Genomic DNA, 19,096 nt, shown 5'->3' on the forward strand with positions numbered 1-19,096 from the left:
TCCTTAAAGGTTGGATTTTTCCTATTTTTTTAAATTAAGGCATTAAGTTCAATTTCCAAAATATTCTTTTTTATTCCTCTTTTTAGTCAACTTTAGCATGGGTGTCTAAACTTATGCATAGCACTGTATGTGCTCATTCATGTGTAATTACTTCAATCAACTAATAAAGTATTCTCGTAACCGTAGAATCTGGCATTAAGAATACATACGCGTGAGTTGCTCGAATGCTTTATATACTGTCTATGCTCGAATGGCGGCAGCCATGTTGCTAAAATACATTAGCCAAAGAGGGACATACCTGTTCATTCAAGCTTCGCCTTTTGCGCTTTTACACTTAGTGACGCCGTGACGAATGCGAGGGGAGATTACTCGCGAGTCGCGACTGCCGGCAGAAAGCCTGTTGAAGATGGAGGATCACGCCTATTCTCGCACCTCCGTCGCATCAACTGATCTGTTTCACACACACTCTGTTTGCAGTGTGTATGCGGCAGGAGCAGCACGCGCTAGTTTGCTTTCACATAATATGCTGCGTTAAAGTGCGCAACTGATCCACGGCTGTACCAAAAACTACATTTATTCACAATTGTTTATTTTAAATCACTATTTTTATTATCAGCATCTTTTATAAAATAATATAAAAAAATAGTTTCAGCATTTCGATTCTATTTGTACACAGTTATAGGTCTACACTCTTTCACAGATGTTCACGTTTAAACTCCATAGATTTAAAACACGTATTATTCAATGCATTACTTCTAGTCTATATAGATTTATATATTAAGTTGCTCAAGCAAGTAACAAAACATTTAAACATGTAGCTACTTATGTTATCATTGCAAACATTTTTAATTAAAACATACAATTGACAAAAACAGCCATCTCTCATACCTTTTCTTTTGCATTTAAATATTTTTTACAATAAATATTGTGGTAGAGACCATAACCTTGGAATAATACGGCCACCGTAGGAGTTAAAATGCCCTCGGAATGGAAGGGGCTTGAAATTAATATTCAGTTGGTAGTCATATACAATTTGACCGCTAGATGGGAGAAAATCCTACACACTATAGCTTTAAGTTAGTTTATTTTTGCAATTTGCTTTTGTATTTTCGTTTTCTTTAACAGCACAACGCTCACAGAAACATGAATGTCTTAAATGTTTTACATTTCAGCCAGCAGGATCTGTGATTCTATTTTAAGAAAGTGTCAATGTTTTCCATTTTGAGTTCTTCCTTTGAGGGTCTAAAATGCAGTCGCATTTAAATAACAATGAGTGATGCTGAATTTCCATCATTTTGTCACGAGTCTGTTGTCACCTGTTTTGACCAGCATTAGGAAACCACATGTTTTTTGTGCAGTCTTTCACAGTTCCTTTTTTTTAGATTGTTGTTTCGGGTTACATTGTTTTTATAGATGGAGCCTATTTTTCTTAAACTGTTATAGATTTAGTAAATGTTTAACTGCTGTTTTATATTTATGTAATTCTATATGTGTGAGAAATGTGAAAAGTTTGATTGGTAAAATAAATATCTTACTGTCTCTTTAAAAAAAAGGGAATTTAAAGAAAGGTCTACAGAAGAACATAAAAAATGTCAAACTCAACGTAGTCGACAACGGACAGCAAACCTGCTGGAGAAAAATACACCTAAAGACTTTTTTGCACAGGTTTTTGCAAAGATTTTGGACTTTTATGCAATGTTTGGTGAAGTTACACCGCTTGAATATTTATGGGACCCCCTACTGGTGAGATAAAAAAGGAATATTTCTAAATTCTGTGTATATACTTTTAATCATATTTTTACAGATAAGTAGCAACATTTTTTATTTTATTTTATCCTTTGAATATGATGCTGAATATTTCCAATTATACTAAATATAGATTGAGTATATTATTCCTCCCTGTGTTCCTGTTTTTGTGTGACTTTTGATATTCAATAAATCAGTTATTCCTGCAACTGATTCCTCCTCTTTTCCCACCCAATCAAAGAGTGGCATGACTGTTGGAATCCTTGCAGTTGTGGATGATGTGATGGAGCCGGTTACGTGCGACTGCAGTGATGTAGCCCTCATATTGGAGTCGTCTCTGTGAAGTACGAAATGTAACTTCCATTTTAAATTATTTTTCATTGTTTTAAGTACATTATCACCTTTAAACACTGAGCAATTGAAATTGACAAAAAGAGACCTGCTTTTTTTTCCATTTATTTTGAGAAATAATTTTTTTTATCAAAGAAACAGACTTCTAATTGACTGTTTTGGCCTTTAAATGTGTTAATTCGTAAGAGGAACAGTTGACAAAGTCGTTTATATGTGTTTAGTACAGACAACTTGATAAAGTATGTTTTATAATATTTAAAAATAAAATAAAATAATCCAGGTTACTTGAAATAAGTAGTTGGGTCAATTGTTTAATTACGCCAACAAAACATTTCAAGTTGAAATGAAATCCTTAATATTCTAAGTGCATACAACTTAAATCAAAGCAAAACATAACTCAAAAAGTTAAGTTGAGTGAATTTTTTTTTTTTTGTGTTTCACTTAATTTTTTTTTTACCTCACAATGTTCACTCAAATTGTCAATCTCTTTAGTGACATATGCTGGGCTTCTTCAATCATCAGTGGGTTAAATCAACATGGGTCTTGTTCATCATGTTTACTTTTAAAAGCAACATAATTTAAATGTATTAGCAAAATGTGATCCGTGCAATGGCCGCCTTTGGTGTAGGTGGCTGATTCACTACGAGAAGTGAGAATGTCCATCGACTACACTTTCACTCTTCTGACTGCAGCCGCCTACTCTTGTCTACTTTCACTGCGAGGCGTTTCAAACAAGCCTGATTATTGCTATTTGTGAATAGGTTCACTTAAAAAAAGAAATTAGAGCGAAAGAATGATTCATTCATGAACCTGTCCATGTGCACACCTTCATGAACTGCGATTAACACAAAAAAGTCTGTTTAGTGTATAGACTTTTATCTAACTATTAACTATTAAACTAACCTATATTCTGTACAGTGCTTGCACAATTGTTAGGATAGTTTATATTCTGAAGGCCTATTTGTTTTTTCAAGCACATTTTACCAATTCCAAATCATCAATCTTAATAATTCTTAGTAGGCCTATTGTATTTTTTGAAGAGGGATGTGTGGCTTACAGTGAAAAACACCTTATATTCAGCTCATTAGGCAGTTTATTCTAAATGCAGGGCCCAAAAAAGAGATTGAACGGACTCTGAAAAGTCCAAAATTATGAAATACCCAGGATGCAACGCTATGGAAATTTCGCAATGAAGGCATGGTCATCAGACAATGAAACTCTCATTGGATCACTGTTACACCCCGTCTAGGGGAAAAGGGTGCAACATGATAAACTCAGAAATAGCCTATGCAGGGAATTTGAACAAATGTCAATTTATTTACTTAATTTGGGACTTTTGATTCAGGAGTTGATGACTGGGCCAAATTAACAAACAAAACAAAACAATCAACTTCTTTCGCTTTCGTTTCACCGTTGCAGTTGATGAAATCTTGTCGGTTCCTTTTACGCCCACCTACTTCATTAATATTCACGAGCCTCAGTTGGATGGTAATGCTGCAGACTTCATCAGAAGAAGAGCTATGGCCTCCACCGTCGCGGTTCTTCTGCTCCTTTCTGCGGGTTTATTTACAGTCGGTAAGGAAATACTGTTACAAAAATCAAAATAAACACTTTTAACTTGTTTTTGGGCGGTTTACAGACAATAAATAAATCAATTCTGATACTTTAGAATTTATCGGTTGTTTGTTTTGTATAAAATGTGTCACATTTACCCTGTTCTTTAAGGTTTTGGAGATGACTGTAGAAGCTACACCACCAGCAGTAACGAGTACAAGTCGAGTATAATATGCCAGTATGGGCAGCACTGCTGTGGGACCTGCAATAACAGATACTGCTGCTCCAGTGCTTATTTGAAGTTAACCGATCAAAACGTGTGCAATGTGTAAGACATTTTAATTGCTTTCATTTCTCCCTCGTGATCTGTAGCCCAACTGTTAACTAGTGATAAATCCGTGAACTGTAAACTCCATATTGATTTTTTCTGAAATATTTGGTGTGTATAATTGCCGAGGTTAATCTCAAACCGGTAACCTAATCAAATTGACTTTTTTTGTAATGTTTTTGCGATGTATGCTGTTACTTTTGTAATCCGGTTTTGACTCTCCGTGTGTCGCTCCACCCATCGTTTCCTACAGAGGTTGTGGTCGTTTTTACTAAACTGCAATTTGCAAGTTGCATCCCCCAGATTGACACGTTGTAATTTTAACTTCCACTTTAACTACCACTGCAAGGTGGGGAAATGGTTTGCTTGATATTTAAAGAACAAAGAATGAAATGTTTTTGGGTGCGAAAACTGTAGCGTTCACATTTATTAAGTCAATTGAAAGAAAAATGAGGCAAGACAAGAGAGAAGGAACATGATGCAACATGCTAAAGTTTTTGTTGAGGGGATTTACAGGGTGTCGAAGGCAAGAAAGGGCGGGACCAAAGAAAAACTGTTTGTTGTATAAACAAATGTTTTATAAAAAAAAAAAAAAAAATATATATATATATATATATATATATATATATATATATATATATATATATATAGCCTACTTGTGCCAGTCTAGTGGCTAAATTTGCACATTTGATATTGTAGATTTTTAATAATCCAAGCACAATGCACCTATCCAGGGCTTTGATTCTCAAAAGTATCATGAGCGAAGTTGATCTTAGTGCTCTTATTGCCACATTGGTGGCAATTTTTCTACGATCTACTCGGGCCTACGATTCTTTTGGGAAATGCAGCCCTGTTCAGTAACACCATGTGTTTTTATTATACGGAAAAGATCAGCTTTTATATTTTGACAATAACTCCTTTTGTGTTCCACAAGATAAGAGTCATACGCATTTCAAGCAACGTAAGAAATGGATAGACAGATACTTTTTATTTACTACCTACTACAATTTGCAAGCATCTAAATTATTAATGCTGCAAATGTTTTATTTTAGAAGTTGCAATCAAAATCTTAGGGTAGGCTACTCAAAATCTGCCCCTACAATCTTAATAATAATGGTTCCAAAAGAGGATTTTTGCAACCATGCCATAGAAGAACCATTTCCGGTTCCCCCAAGAATCTTTCAGTGACCGGCTCTAAAAATAACTTTATTAAAATATTCTTCACACTGAGAAAAATTATCTAAAGAACCGTTTGTGCAATGAAAAGTTTCCATGAATGTAAGAACTGCAGATACATAGGAAAATAAATAATATTTAAATAAACAAAATGATCATTAAAAATAAAATGATAATAGATAAATGCGATTTTATAGATTTATAATGCTTCATATTTTGTCATAGTCTGTCCAGCAGCCAAAGCGGTGGTAATCCCATCATTATTTCAGGAATAATGGTGATTGTGATCACATGCGTTGTGTTCGTCATCTGCTGCTGCTGCCCCTGCTGCTGTATGTATAACATGTGCAGAAAACCCAGACGTAAGTGTTTTAGTGTCAATAGAACATTGCAATGTTACATTATTTAGGCTGGTAGTAAAATGATCAGAATTATATATTTTTTTCTGTCTTGTTTTTCCCACAGCTGTGGTAGGAGGAACGCATGTAACTACAGTCGTGAATACACAATGCGTTCAGCAGCAGCAGCAGCAGCCAGCTCAGTATCCAGCATACCAGCCTGTCCCGACTCAACCGGGCTACGGCGCTCAGCCGGGACCATATCAGGGACAGCCATACGCACCAGGACCCCCACCCCCATACCACATGGCCGGTGAGAAAACCTAGCACTAGAGCAGGGGAGAAAAACTTCCAACTCTGCTCCAACACACACATACCTGTAGTTTTCAAATATGCCTGAAAGGTTGAAGCTAAAGGTGCGTTCACGCCATGTTGTAATTAACGTAATGATTCTGAACTGTAAAAAGCTTTCACGTACATGTAGAACTTGTAATTACAATGTGTAAACTGATCATTTTCTCAGAGCTACGACTTGTAGCATGTGGCCGCTGTACCACCTGACCACTGCAGATTTAAGGTGTGTTTGACTTAAAGTGGCGCTGTGCAGACCGATCGGTGTATGACATCAAAATACAGTGAGATTCGAAAGCATAGAGCTTTATTTATGGTCATTATGGCATGGCGTGCACGCAGCATAGAGCTGAGTTTTGCACCCCTGGACTAGAGATTGCATTCACTGGTTGGGTAGTTGAATACTTCAAACAGTAGCCTTACTTCACCTCTGGAAAGATGAATGTGTATTTAAAATGGGTCATTTATGTAGAAGAAATGTGAAATTATTTTTGGATTTGGAGCCTTCTAGACTGAGAAAAGCCAGAAAATTTATTTTTGGCTTATGGGGATGAAAGACAACAACTCCCAGAATGCAATTCCTTCGCTGCCCAGCCCTATGAGGCCACGCCTACCGGTAAGAGATTGCAGTTAAACAACAAGGTTAGGCTAGACTACTAGTGAGTTTCCGTGAGTCTGCCCGGTATTTTGATGTCGCCCAAAATGTCCAGGATTCAGCTTTTGCGTTCTACAGTCGCCATTCATTATGTTTACTGTGACGAGCAGGAACGAGACTGACGGCCGCGGGAGAACGACGCGAGGCCGGTGGCGTGATTACTGATGAGCGTGCGGCACCTGTGAGACGCACCGGTCTCGTATCTCTCACGGAGGAGCGGGAATTTTCTTAGCAATGCTAAAACGCACATCAACCGATTGTTTAGCGTTCATGTAAACACTACATTCAGATTCACCAATCGGAATAAATTCAGTTAGATTGAAACAAAAAGTGTGCATGTAAACAATGAATGGCGACTGCAGAAAGCAAAAGCCGAATCCCGCACATTTTGGACAATCTCGACGGCTGGACATGTCCGGGAAAAAGAGGATGGTAACCCCTACTACTCAGCTTTCTCCAAAGAATAAGAGCCTGTTAGCTTAGCTTCCAAATAAAAGATGGCTGACACTATTTATACATTCTGTGAGTGAGATCCCACCCTCTATGGACGGGCTGAGAACATGCGGAACAGCGCCTTCTACTGGCTGTAGTTTTAAGCGTCTGGCCAAAAAATCCTCATATGACGCAATATGACGATTTTTGCGTCATATGAGGATTTTTCCCAGACTAAAAATACATAAATCTCATCTCAGGGGGATATGAGGCAGGGGGGAGCACGGTAATTTGAAAATAATACTGGCTTTCTACTGATACAAAGCTTAATGCTTAATCCTGAAGTATCCCTTTAAGCGTACAATAACCATAACAATGCGTTTGTTTTTAGTCAACAAAAGGAAACCAGCAAGCCATGAAAGCAAATGTTTAAAGAGTTTTACTGTGTCCGAAATCTCATACTTCCATAGTAGGCAGAAAACAGTATGTGACAAAAGAAGTATGTCCGAATTCACAGTATATTTGAGTAGATAAAAAGTACCCGGATGACCTTCTACTTCCAGTGAGATTCTGAAGTGTGAATGGACACTTTACTATCCCATGAGGCCACGGGAGAGGATTTGTGAATGGCAGGGTAGATCACATAATGAAGTGAGTGAAAGTGACATGTGAAGTATGAGACCTATACTCAGAATATGTCCTCTCCATTTAACCCATCAAAGTAAGTGCACACATATTAGGAGTAGAGCCGGGACTTTAACGCGTTAATTAAGACTAATTAATTACACAAAAAATAACGCGTACATTTTTTTTTAACGCATTTTAATCGCACTTATTTTTGCACCGCGGAACGTTTCTCACTGGATGAGTTTAGGCGGACCGATTATACTGGAGCACCAATAGCGTTCATTTTCATAACTTGATAACTTCAGACAACAACAAACCACAGTGAACATGAACAAAGAAGCTGACGAGACCACTTTGGTTGGCCCCGTGGACATTTTGTTATAAAAAACGAACGGATGGAAGCGTCGATAAGAGCATGGTTGTGTGCAAGCTATGCAACAAGGAATTCGGAACGGCTATTGCTACACTTAAAAATAAACAATATTTTGTTGCTTAAGCTTATGTATTCAGTCATTATTCAATGGTATACTAAAAATCCATGTGAAAAAAATTACTTCTCACTGTTCTCAGGTCAAATATTTATATGCGATTAAAATGCGATTAATTTCGATTAATTAATTACAAAGCCTCTAATTAATTAGATTAATTTTTTTAATCGAGTCCCGGCCTAATTAGGAGTAGTGAGTATTAAACACACACACACTGGAAACTGTGGACACAAGCAGCCGGGGAGCGATTGGGGGTTAGGTGCCTCGCTCAAAGGCACTTCAGTCATTTCCTGCTGGTATTGAGACTCGAACCCGCAACATTCAGACTCGAACTGGTGCCAATCCTTCTTGCTGGCGGCTGGCCACTTCACCCGGCGTTGTTCTGGCTTTTTGCTTTGAGAAGAGGCTGGTGCTGCTTGGAGGTTTCGGGCACTGTGGCTCCGGAAAGTCTGTCCGGTTGGTATTCTTATTCTCCCCCCCTCTCGGGAATCCCTGGGGGTATTTTTCAGAAGGGTTTTTCGTAGCTTGTTTGGGTACTGCTAACCCTTACTGCCCCGGGTGCCGTCTTTCCGCACTGTCAGCTGTCACTCCAGCCGTTATTTCAATAGTTTTTTTTTCTAGTTTTTCAAAAAGTAGAGTTCATAGTAGAACTTTAGGCCTACACATTTAGGAACAGATATTGGGTTCTGCCAAAAGTCAAGCAACATAAAAGTAAAAAGTTACTTTCCAAAGGGGGTAACTAAGTAGAGTAACGAATTACTTTTTTAAGAAGTAACGAGTAACGTGCAAATACTACTTTTTAAAAGTAACTTCCCCAACACTGTTTATAATGGCCCTGTACCAAATGGCACCCTTAACACTCGCACTCTTCCTACGAGTTCGCATTTTTGCGACGTAACACTGCTATAACTGTCTTCTGTCTTCCGCAAGCACCCTTCTGAAAAGCACCTAAATGACAAATGGGACATCCTACGGTCTTCTGGACTGAGCACTTTGTATTACTTTGTTTCTTGTTGTATTTGTATTGGTATGTGCACTGGAAGCTTCAGTACCAAGAAAAATTCCTTGTGTGTGCAAGCACACTTGGCAATACAGCTCTTTCTGATTCTGATTGTTGGGCTGTCAGTTAATAAACACTTATTGGCACTTTTTTTTGTGTTTTTTTTTTTTTTTTTTACCACAGGTACTCAAATAACAGTTTTTTTTTACTAGGAGAAATCAGTAGTCGTGCAACCCCTACCTAGTACTGGACAGATTGAGACCATGTACTGATATTTTCCTTTTGTCTTTTTGCATTTCCAGCAAACCCTGGATATCCCGGCAGTCAGGCTCCATATGACGGAAGTCAGGCCACGTACCCCATGATGCCCCCTGCCCACCCCGGTAGTGCTTACCCTGCCCACCCCGGTAGTGCTTATCCGCCCCCTGCCCAGTCCGGTATCGCTTATCCGCCCCCTGAGACATTCGATCAGCCGGCCTATAACCCCGCCTACATGCAGCCACCGAAGACCGGATACTAAACCACAAGCGTCTGTCACACCAGTCACTGTTGGATTGTGGAGGTTTGACGCACTTGCACTCGGCAGTAAGAATGCCCCGGATACGATGCAGATTATATAAGACTAGTGGATGTGTTATAGTTATTTTAGTTTTATTTTCAATCAGTCCTTTCAGTTTAGGTTTCACTCTGCGACACACTGTAAAAGTAAAGATTTTAATAAAACAAAGATTATTGAAGTAAGTTTTAAAAGAAAATGCCATTCGAAACATTCTACTTTTCAAAATTTCAAGTTTAACTCAATTTTACATTTCTTTGTAGTTGTGAAAGTTTTACTAGCGATTTATGAGTGAAAATTGTTTCTACACAGTTTTTTTGTTTGTTTTAGCTGTCGGTGTTAATTATTCTAGTATTATACTAATATTAAAGTGTATAATATATTGCATATCTTTTGATACAATTTGATATGCTAAAAAAACGAAAATCTAAAATAAAATGTGGTCATTTTTATTAAATCTATTTTTGCAATTTTGCTTTTGTATTTTCGTTTCGTTTTCTTTAACAGCACAACGCTCACAGAAACATGAATGTCTTAAATGTTTTACATTTCAGCCAGCAGGATCTGTGATTCTATTTAAAGAAAGTGTCAATGTTTTCCATTTTTAGTTCTTCCTTTGAGGGTCTAAAATGCAGTTCCATTTAAATAACAATGAGTGATGCTGAATTTCCATATTTTTGTCACGAGTCTCATCGACTTGACCAGTTGAAAAGGTATTTTTATTAAAGGAACCTTTGTTAAAGCATTAGGAAACCACATGTTTTTTGTGCAGTCTTTCACAGTTCCTTTTTTTTAGATTGTTGTTTCGGGTTACATTGTTTTTTGAGATGGATCCTATTTTTTTAAAACTGTTATAGATTTAGTAAATGTTTAACTGCTGTTTTATATTTATGCATTTCTATATGTGTGAGAAATGTGAAAAATTTGATTGTTAAAATAAATATCTTACTGTCTCTTTAAAAAAAAAGGGAATTTAAAGAAAGGTCTACAGGAGAACATAAAAAATGTCAAACTCAACAAAGTTGACAACGGACAGCAAACCTGCTGGAGAAAAATACACCTAAAGACTTTTTTGCAATGGTTTTTGCAAAGATTTTGGACTTTTATGCAATGTTTGGTGAAGTTACACCGCTTGAATATTTATGGGACCCCCTACTGGTGAGATAAAAAAGGAATATTTCTAAATTCTGTGTATATACTTTTGACCTTATTTTTACAGATTAGTAGCAAGATATTTTTTTACTGTTTGGAATATGATGCTGAATATATTAAAATATATTGAGTGTATTATTACTCCATGTGTTCCTATTTTTGTATGCCTTTTGATATTCAATAAATCAGTTATTCCTGCAACTGATTCCTCCTCTTTTCCCACCCAATCAAAGAGTGGCGGTTATGTGTGACTGCAGTGATGTAGCCCGCGTATTGAAAGAAGTCCTCGTTCTTAAAAGTCTCTGTGAAGTACCAAATGTATCTTGCATTTTGATTATTTTTCATTGTTTTAAGTACACTGTCACCTTTAAACACTGAGCAATTGAAATGTCATTTTATTAGACAAAAAGAGACCAGCTTTCTTTCCTGTTTAATAATTTTTCTCAAAGAAACATGGCTATTGAAACTTCTATATAATTGACTGTTTTGGCCTTTAAATGTGTTATTTCGTAAGAGAAACAGTTGACAAAGTCGTTTATATGCGTATAGTACAGACAACTTGAAAAAGTATGTTTTATAATATTTCAAAAAAATGTTTTCAATCTAGGTTACTTGAAATAAATAGTTGGGTCAATTCATTAATTATGCCAACAAAAAATGTCAAGTTGAAATCCTTTATATTCTAAGTGCATACAACTTAAATCAAAGCAAAAACATAACTCAAAAAGTTAAGTTGAGTGACTTTTTTGTTGTTGTTGTGTGTTTCACTTTTAAAAAAATTGACCTCATAATGTTCACTCAAAATGTCCATCTCTTTAGTGACATATGCTGGGCTTCTTCAATCATCAGTGGGGAAAATCAAAGTGGGTCTTGCTCCTCATATTTACTTTTATATTATCAATCTTAATTATTCTTAATAGTATTGTATTTTTTGATGAGAGATGAGTGGTTTACAGTGAAAAACACATTATATTCAGCTTATTAGGCAGTTTATTCTAAATGCAGGGCCCAAAAAAAGAAAGAAGAGATTTAACAAACTCTGAAAAGTCCAAAATTATGAAATGCCCATAAGAATGCAACGCTATGGAAATTTCGCAATGAAGGCATGATCATCAGACAGTGACAATCTCATTGGGTCACTCAGCAGGTTCAAGAGGCTTGAGAAGAAAATATGCATATTAACTGGAGTAGTCTACTGAATTAAGGCAACAAATTAAAGCTGTGATGTAAAAGAAGTAGGGACATCTTTTCTTCTGTAACTTAAGTTTTAAAGTTCGGCATCAGTGCTGGGTAGTAACTGATTATGTAGCAGATTCCAAAAAAAAAAAAATATTACGTTATAAAGATCAATATATAAATATGGTAGGCTACAATATTATCCTATTCAATTTAATGTGATAAATGAGGTAAAAAATTATATCACCTAAAATGTGTAATGGAATACCTTACTAACTAATTTTTTGTCATGTAATTTACACTTTATATTCAACAATTGATCTGACTAGACGCTGCTTAGCTGTATGAGAACTGAACTGAGCTGGACGATGACATCATTTTTCGCAGAACTGCTTTACAGATGAAATTAACTAATTTAATAATTGATGATCTTTACAGCGAATCTGAATCAACACTAAACTGACTTCAGCTGAACAACCGCCGAAATGCATAATTTATTTATCACTGTAACGCTGCTTTGAAACAATATGTAAAGCGCCATGTAAAGGTGACTTGGCAATAATAGTCCTGAAATATCCTTATACGGTCTATGGAAATATCAAGAAAATAAATAGTGGGGTAATATCCAATGTTTATATATATATATATATATAGCCTATATAGCCCCAAATAGCTGTAAAAAAAAAAAAAAAGGTATATCGACCAACTATTCAAAACCAGCACATCACCAGACCCTCTAACTTCGTTTCGTTTTCGTTTTATACAAAAAGGATCCCGTTTGGCACGTTGTGTACAAATCCGGTCCGTTATTCGCCCATTGATTCTCGTTGTTGAAGGACATCGTCTCTATGTGTGTTGTGTGCTATGGTTTTCAGGAAACCGTTAATCTTTTACCCCGTGTTTATAGTCTAGACGTCAGCAGTCTCCTGGTTTAGAGTTAAACCTGAAAGTTTAGCGGGACTAGGCTTTTTCCCTTCCTTTACACAAAGGCAGGATCGAGGGCTGTAGGCGTCTTCTCAAATTACAACATCCGCACTACTAAACACGCTATTGAAGGAGAATGGCGTCCACCGTCTCGGTACTTCTGCTCCTGTTTGCGGGAATATTCTCGGCGACAGTCGGTGAGTGTATAAAATACATAAAGAAAAGGCCTTTTAACCTTTAATCTTTGTTCTTGTCGACGTTTTGTCCGTGTAAACCGATGTCTGTGAAGTATAGAGCTGGATCAACCCTGACAGACAAACAAACGACATGATATGTCAACTTTATTTATATTAATTATCGCGATGTATCTGGAAACTGAATCATATGTATCTTTTTTTTGTGTCACGTATGATTTTTCCCCAGTCATTTTTTTTTAATGGTTTCAAGTATGGGCTAATTGTGGTTGTTGTTTTCCTTTTTTGTCTTCGCAAATATTGTCTATAGTAAATAAAGATGTTATTTAACCTAGCCTAATTATCTAATTTTTTGGAACTATTTTGTGTGAATGTTTAATCAACATGTTTCCAGAGATTTGAAAACATCTAAACAGTGATGTATTTCCCTATACTTTAAACAAGTATAGGTTGAGTAAAAGATGGCAAGGTTTTCTTTTGTCTGAGGTTTTCAACTATTCTTTGCCAATATGTCTTATTTCTCTCATCTGTTTTGCTTTGTCTAGCTGATGATGACTGCAAAAGCTACTTGACCAGCGGTGGTGTGTGGAAGCCGTCCATTGATTGCGTGATGTTTACATTCTGCTGTGGGACGTGTAATGACAGATACTGCTGCATCAATCCAATCAATAAGTTATCAGAGGATGAACAAGATGACTGCATTTTGTGAGCAGTCTTATTTCTCATGAAAAATAATGGCTTTCATAGTTTTATTCTGATATCACCAGCAAACCAGCTTCACATTTACAACTCTTTCTGTGCCATTAGCATCCCCAAACACGGTTTTGAAAATGACTTCCCAAACACATCCCCATTATTTGTTTAAACAGCTAGTCATGCCACAGATTTGTTTTATTTACATTTTTTAGGGAAATCTATCTGCAACCAGTCATATTTGAAACAATAAAGTGTGTTTCTAATGTGATTAATTTTTTTCATGATCTCTCCTAAAGCCACGACAGTACGTATATCGCCGTCGGCGTGTCGGTAGCGGGGCTTGTAGTCCTCATCGTGATGTTCATCGTCTGCTGCGTCTGCCCCTGCTGCTGCATCTACAAAATGTGCAGAAGTCCCAGACGTAAGTGTCTACACTTGCATATTTTTTAATAATTGTATCCATTCTTGTTCATGTTTCCAATTTGAGATGTGTCTTTCTTGCCAAATATTTTGATGGGCATCATATTCCACATTCAAATGTGAAGCCAGTGAAAATGTGGCAATTTTTCAAACTGAAACTCATCACAGACATATTCATTGTGACATTGTGTCCATGATAGTTTATACATCATGTTTTTATGTTGATTTAAATTAATGTAGTACAGTATGATTTTTACTGAAATACAGTTAAAAAAAATCACGATCATAATATAGTCTGTCATATTAGTCTAGTATACTATACTAGTTAGACTATAATAATATAGTCTGTTATAAAAAATATAGTTTTCATTAAATTATAGAAATATAATAATATAGAAAAAACAAAAGTCAAAATCTAGATGTATAATATTAATGTGAAGGTTTTTATGTAAAATAAGTTTAATTATGGGCCGAAATATGGACGACCTGGACGTGTTTTCGTGAGACTGACCCGTGTGTAAATGTTTTAAACTTTTTTTTTTCCACAAGTTTAGACTTTCTCTGACCTTGTAGCCTGTGAAACAATTGTGGAATGTGACTTGAGAGTGGAAAGACTGAATACTGGATCACTCTGGGATTTCACACCCAGTCTGACTCACTGTGTCAAACCACAAACAGGAAGAGTGAGCTTCCATGTGCAACAGAAAGAGATGAACAATTGTCACAAGACACCCATAGACCGCTGCAGTGTCATCTTCATTACATTTGTTTCAAAAGAATAGATTTGCCTTCCTTCTCTGGGAACTGGGAATGTAGTACCCTTCTTAAAGCGACAGTGCACATAAAAACCACAGCTCTCCCGAATTGAAAGCTCTCCAGGTCTCAAAACATGTGTCCGTTATATTGTCATATTCTGTTCGTCTGGCACTTAGCAACCACACAATCTTGTTTCTGCTGCAAAATGTTTCCTGTAACAACGCCTGACGTTTCCGCTTTACGTCGCGTGAGAAAGTCTGATCTGATCTAGCCCAAAATCTGATTAGAGTGGTCAGACTGAAACGGATTTCAAGAAATGCGATTTGAATAGGATTTCAAACCACATGAATGCAGCTCGAAACGGATTTGTAAAATTCGCATTTCATTTCATTGTTTTGACGTTCATACTTGCTAAGAACAGGTGTGAAACTCATGACTAACTATGGAAACAAACTGGAACATGCGATGAATGAAACCGATACCAAAACAGAATTAGACCTTAACAGGTCTAATTTTTATTTATTTATTATTTTTATATTTTAATTAAGGTTTTAGTAATTTTGTTGTGTTTTTGTTATTATTAGTTTATTTTTTAAATGTCTATAAAGTTTATTTTTATAAATTTGTATTTGTTTTAATTGTTTTAGTACAATGAAAATGTTGCTTTGGCAACTAGCTTGAAAAAAAAAAGTGTTATACATTTTATTTGATTTCAGTTAATGATTAGCTTTTATGGTTTTAGTTAACAGGTTTGAAGTATGTTGTCGGGAAAATGTGAGGTTGTGGAACAGCGTTTCTTCATCGGTTGGATTTTTTTTTTTTTCTGTCAGCACATTATTCAGTGTTGTAAAGTTATATTGCTCATAATTGAGATATAATTGACCATTTTTAACAGTTAGCTGATGTGGTTGGATTTGCATGCCAAATTGTAGAAACTGAAAAACATATTTACACAATATATATTTAAAATTAAAACAAATGGTTGGTTGGTTGAGTAATCGTCCTAGTCAATATATTTATTGCTGACTTTTAAAGGTTTTAAAAAGCCTTCTACTGATTAACCCCTAATATTGGCCCCACAGCCTTTACATATTTAAAACAGTAATATCCTATACTAAACCTAAACTAATCTTGTCAAACTATATATCATTTGGAAGCTTACAATCTCTAGTTTACAAATTACAGAGGAGCCGTAATTTATCAATTTGCAACACGTATATTTTCATACTAAGATGTGTTCAGGCCTTTATTTTGAAATAGTGATGAACATGAAAAATCATGAAAGAATGGTAGAAACCTCAGTTTGTTTTCATGCCAAGAGTTCAAAAGATAGCATCCATTCAATTCTTTTAGAAAAAAATGTCTGAAAATGTTTTAAATATAAAAAAATAATAATATATTCACCATTTGTGATGTGGCAGCGAGCTATAATGCACATACGTGTTCTTTTTGTGTTTCTTAGAGGTTGAATTAATTTCTAAATCTGCCAAACTTCCAATACTACTTCTGAATAGGATGTCTACTTCATAAATTGTATGAAAATTGTAAAAATATATTTTTCTATAACTTTTTTTCCGTTTAACTTAATTTATTTCACTTCTACAAAAATCTGCCAAATGTCTTCTTTAAAACAAGACCAATCTTACATCTATATATTCCAAAGCATTCTTGAAGTACAACCATTCAAGTTCGGAATGTGCATTTTCATGTCTATAAAAAAAAAAGGGGGTGCTGCTTAAGGGGTTAAGACACAAAAGGAAGTGGCTGTCTAGTGCATCTTAAATTTAGCCATTTAACCGCGCCAGAAATGAATTGCAGCTGTGATTGTGGTTGCAGACGTTATCAGGCTGTCCTTATTCATTTAGTTTAAAAATAAAATAGGGTGTCAAAGTTGTCTTTGAGACCCATATTTATAATAATTAGGACAGAAAGGTTCCAGAGAAGTTGTGACATATGGCGAGTCTTATTAATCATGTTGTTTTTCCTTTGATTTGCTCAACAGCTGTTATGGGAGCAGCAACAACAACTACCGTGATATCCACACAGTACCCTCAGCAGCCTGTTGTCCACGGAACTCAGTTCCCTCCGTACCAGCCCACAAAACCACCTCAGTTTGGGTACAGCGGGGCACCAGGATATGGAGGGCAGCCCATGCCCAATGCACCATATCAGGGGCCGCCATACGTAGCGGGACCCCCTCCCCCATATCAGGAGGCTGGTAAGATAATGAGCTTGAACAGCAAAAAGTCCAGTCAGCTTGAGTTGTAGGGCTGGGTGAGAAGTATGAATATTCATGATGATTTTGCTGGTAAATTTTAATGTGCTTTTTTATGTCATTACGTAGTTTTAAAAAGATTCGACACTATGTGTGCGCACATAACCGGCAAAAAAAAAAGAAAAGCAGCACAATGAGGTGCTCAATCACAAAATTTGTTTTTGAAAAGGAAGTAAGTTATTTCTTGTTCTCACCACCACAGGTGAAGTTTCGGCCCAGTGGCGTTTCTTCATGCGTAGTTTAGCAACAATCCTTTGTTGTCTCATGACTGGCATGAGTCACGAGTATGAAAGGCAAGGCCGATGTTTAAAAGCGTCTGTAGCAAAAATGATTCATTACTTTGTTGTATGTACTTTGTCAATGTTTTAGTGAATCGATTCAGAATTATTTGTTTGCATTTTCACTCAGTGTTTTAGGGAAAATAAATGGTCGGTAATTAATTTTAGATTTAAAAAATCTTTAAAAGTAAACAGTTTATTAAACAAAGTTATAATCTATTTGGCAACAACGGCATGTTGAATTGAGAAAAACAAAATCGTATTTTTAAGCCATTTCAAGATTTCTCATATTGCCAAACGAAAGAGAATTTTTGTTTTTTAGATGTACTGCTGTTTAAAAGTTTGGGGTATGTACACTTTTTAAAAATGATTTTGAAAGCAGTATCTTATGCTCACCAAGGCTGCGTTAATTTGATCAGAAAATACAGTAAAACTAAAATATTGTGAAATATTTTGACAATTTAAAATAACTATTTTCCATTTTAATATCTTGTAAAAAGCTGTAGCCTATTTTCAGCATCATTACTCCAGTCTTCAGTGTCCTTCAGAAAAACATGCTGATTTGATGATCAAGAAAACTTTATCATTAATGTTGAAAATGCTGCTTATCATTTTTTGGGGAAACGGCGGTCCCCCCCCCCCCCAGGATTCTAAGATGAATAGAAAGTTCAAACAGACAGCATTTATTTGTCACTCTAGATCAATTTAATGCACCCTTGCTGAATAAAAGTATTAATATCTTACAGACTTTTGAACAGTATGCATTTACTCAGCCCTAATAAGTTAGGGTTAAATTAGCTTGCTACGATTGTGCATCGAAAAAAGGGCCAACAGAGTGTTGGCTGGGGGTCTCCGTGACTCATAGAGGAGCTGTGATTCTGTGTGTGTTTGCAGGAGGCCCAGGATATCCTGCTCCCTACACCCAGGCTGCGTATGACGGTGGACAGGCCGCGTACCCCATACAACCCCCAGCTCAGCCTGGTTTCGCCCAGCCTGGTTTCGCTCCACCGGCAAACTACAGCTCGACTCAACCGGCTTACAACCCCACCTACGTGGAGCCGCCAAAGACCGCGTACTAAACCACAAGCTGGATTGTTGATGCTTATGCAGTTCCATGACCTGGTCAACTACAATTGTGCATTGTACAGCTACCGTGGACAGCATATTCCAATCGGGTCGGGAATAAAATGATCGGTTTATCATGATTGCTTTAAGGTCTCCTTGCGTGCCAGCATTGTTTTCCTTACACTCGCCTTTTACACTTCATTTTATATAAATATATATTTTATCTTCTGCGACTCCAAGCCATATTACTTTTTCACTTTGTTTGTTTGTGCAAAAGGGAATATCTTTGTTTTTCATCTTGAAATGCCGTTACACGCCTTTAAGATCGCCAGATTAATTTTATCCTGGGAATTTGCACAAAATACTGACATGTTATCAGTTGAATTGGAATTACGGCTGCATGCTGTTTAGATGTTTTCACAATTTGTGTACCATTCAGGTTTAAGCATCTGAATGTTTGTAACTGTTCTCATGCACAGAGATTCAGAATATGCCTTATTTACGCAGCTTATGCAGCAAATTACACATGGGCACTTTAAGTACTCTCCGTGTGTTTGA

General features: G+C 36.4%; 1 protein-coding gene across 1 annotated transcript; it reads left to right on the forward strand.

The window, feature by feature from the left end:
- The first annotated feature begins 1,969 nt into the window (after positions 1 to 1,969).
- LOC306988221 (uncharacterized protein) lies at positions 1,970 to 19,046 on the forward strand. Its single transcript, XM_079593024.1, has 10 exons — positions 1,970 to 2,090; positions 3,517 to 3,672; positions 3,823 to 3,979; positions 5,381 to 5,517; positions 5,621 to 5,806; positions 9,349 to 9,561; positions 13,594 to 13,753; positions 14,041 to 14,165; positions 16,923 to 17,138; positions 18,368 to 19,046. Exons 2-10 carry the CDS (start codon positions 3,618 to 3,620, stop codon positions 18,550 to 18,552), a joined length of 1,434 nt encoding a protein of 477 aa, XP_079449150.1. The 5' UTR covers positions 1,970 to 2,090; positions 3,517 to 3,617; the 3' UTR covers positions 18,553 to 19,046.
- Positions 19,047 to 19,096: the final 50 nt, after the last annotated feature.

This window comes from Phoxinus phoxinus (genome assembly GCF_949152265.1).
Source record: "Phoxinus phoxinus genome assembly, chromosome: 20".
Taxonomy (NCBI): Eukaryota; Metazoa; Chordata; class Actinopteri; order Cypriniformes; family Leuciscidae; genus Phoxinus; species Phoxinus phoxinus.

What these genes read in the sequence shown, in the direction of transcription:
- LOC306988221 (XM_079593024.1), top strand. Translation starts at nt 3,618, where the DNA reads ATGGCCTCCACCGTCGCGGTTCTTCTGCTCCTTTCTGCGGGTTTATTT. An exon ending in ACCCCCATACCACATGGCCG is followed by an intron (nt 5,807 to 9,348) that starts GTGAGAAAACCT and finishes TTGCATTTCCAG; the next exon opens with CAAACCCTGGATATCCCGGC. An exon ending in TCCCCCATATCAGGAGGCTG is followed by an intron (nt 17,139 to 18,367) that starts GTAAGATAATGA and finishes GTGTGTTTGCAG; the next exon opens with GAGGCCCAGGATATCCTGCT.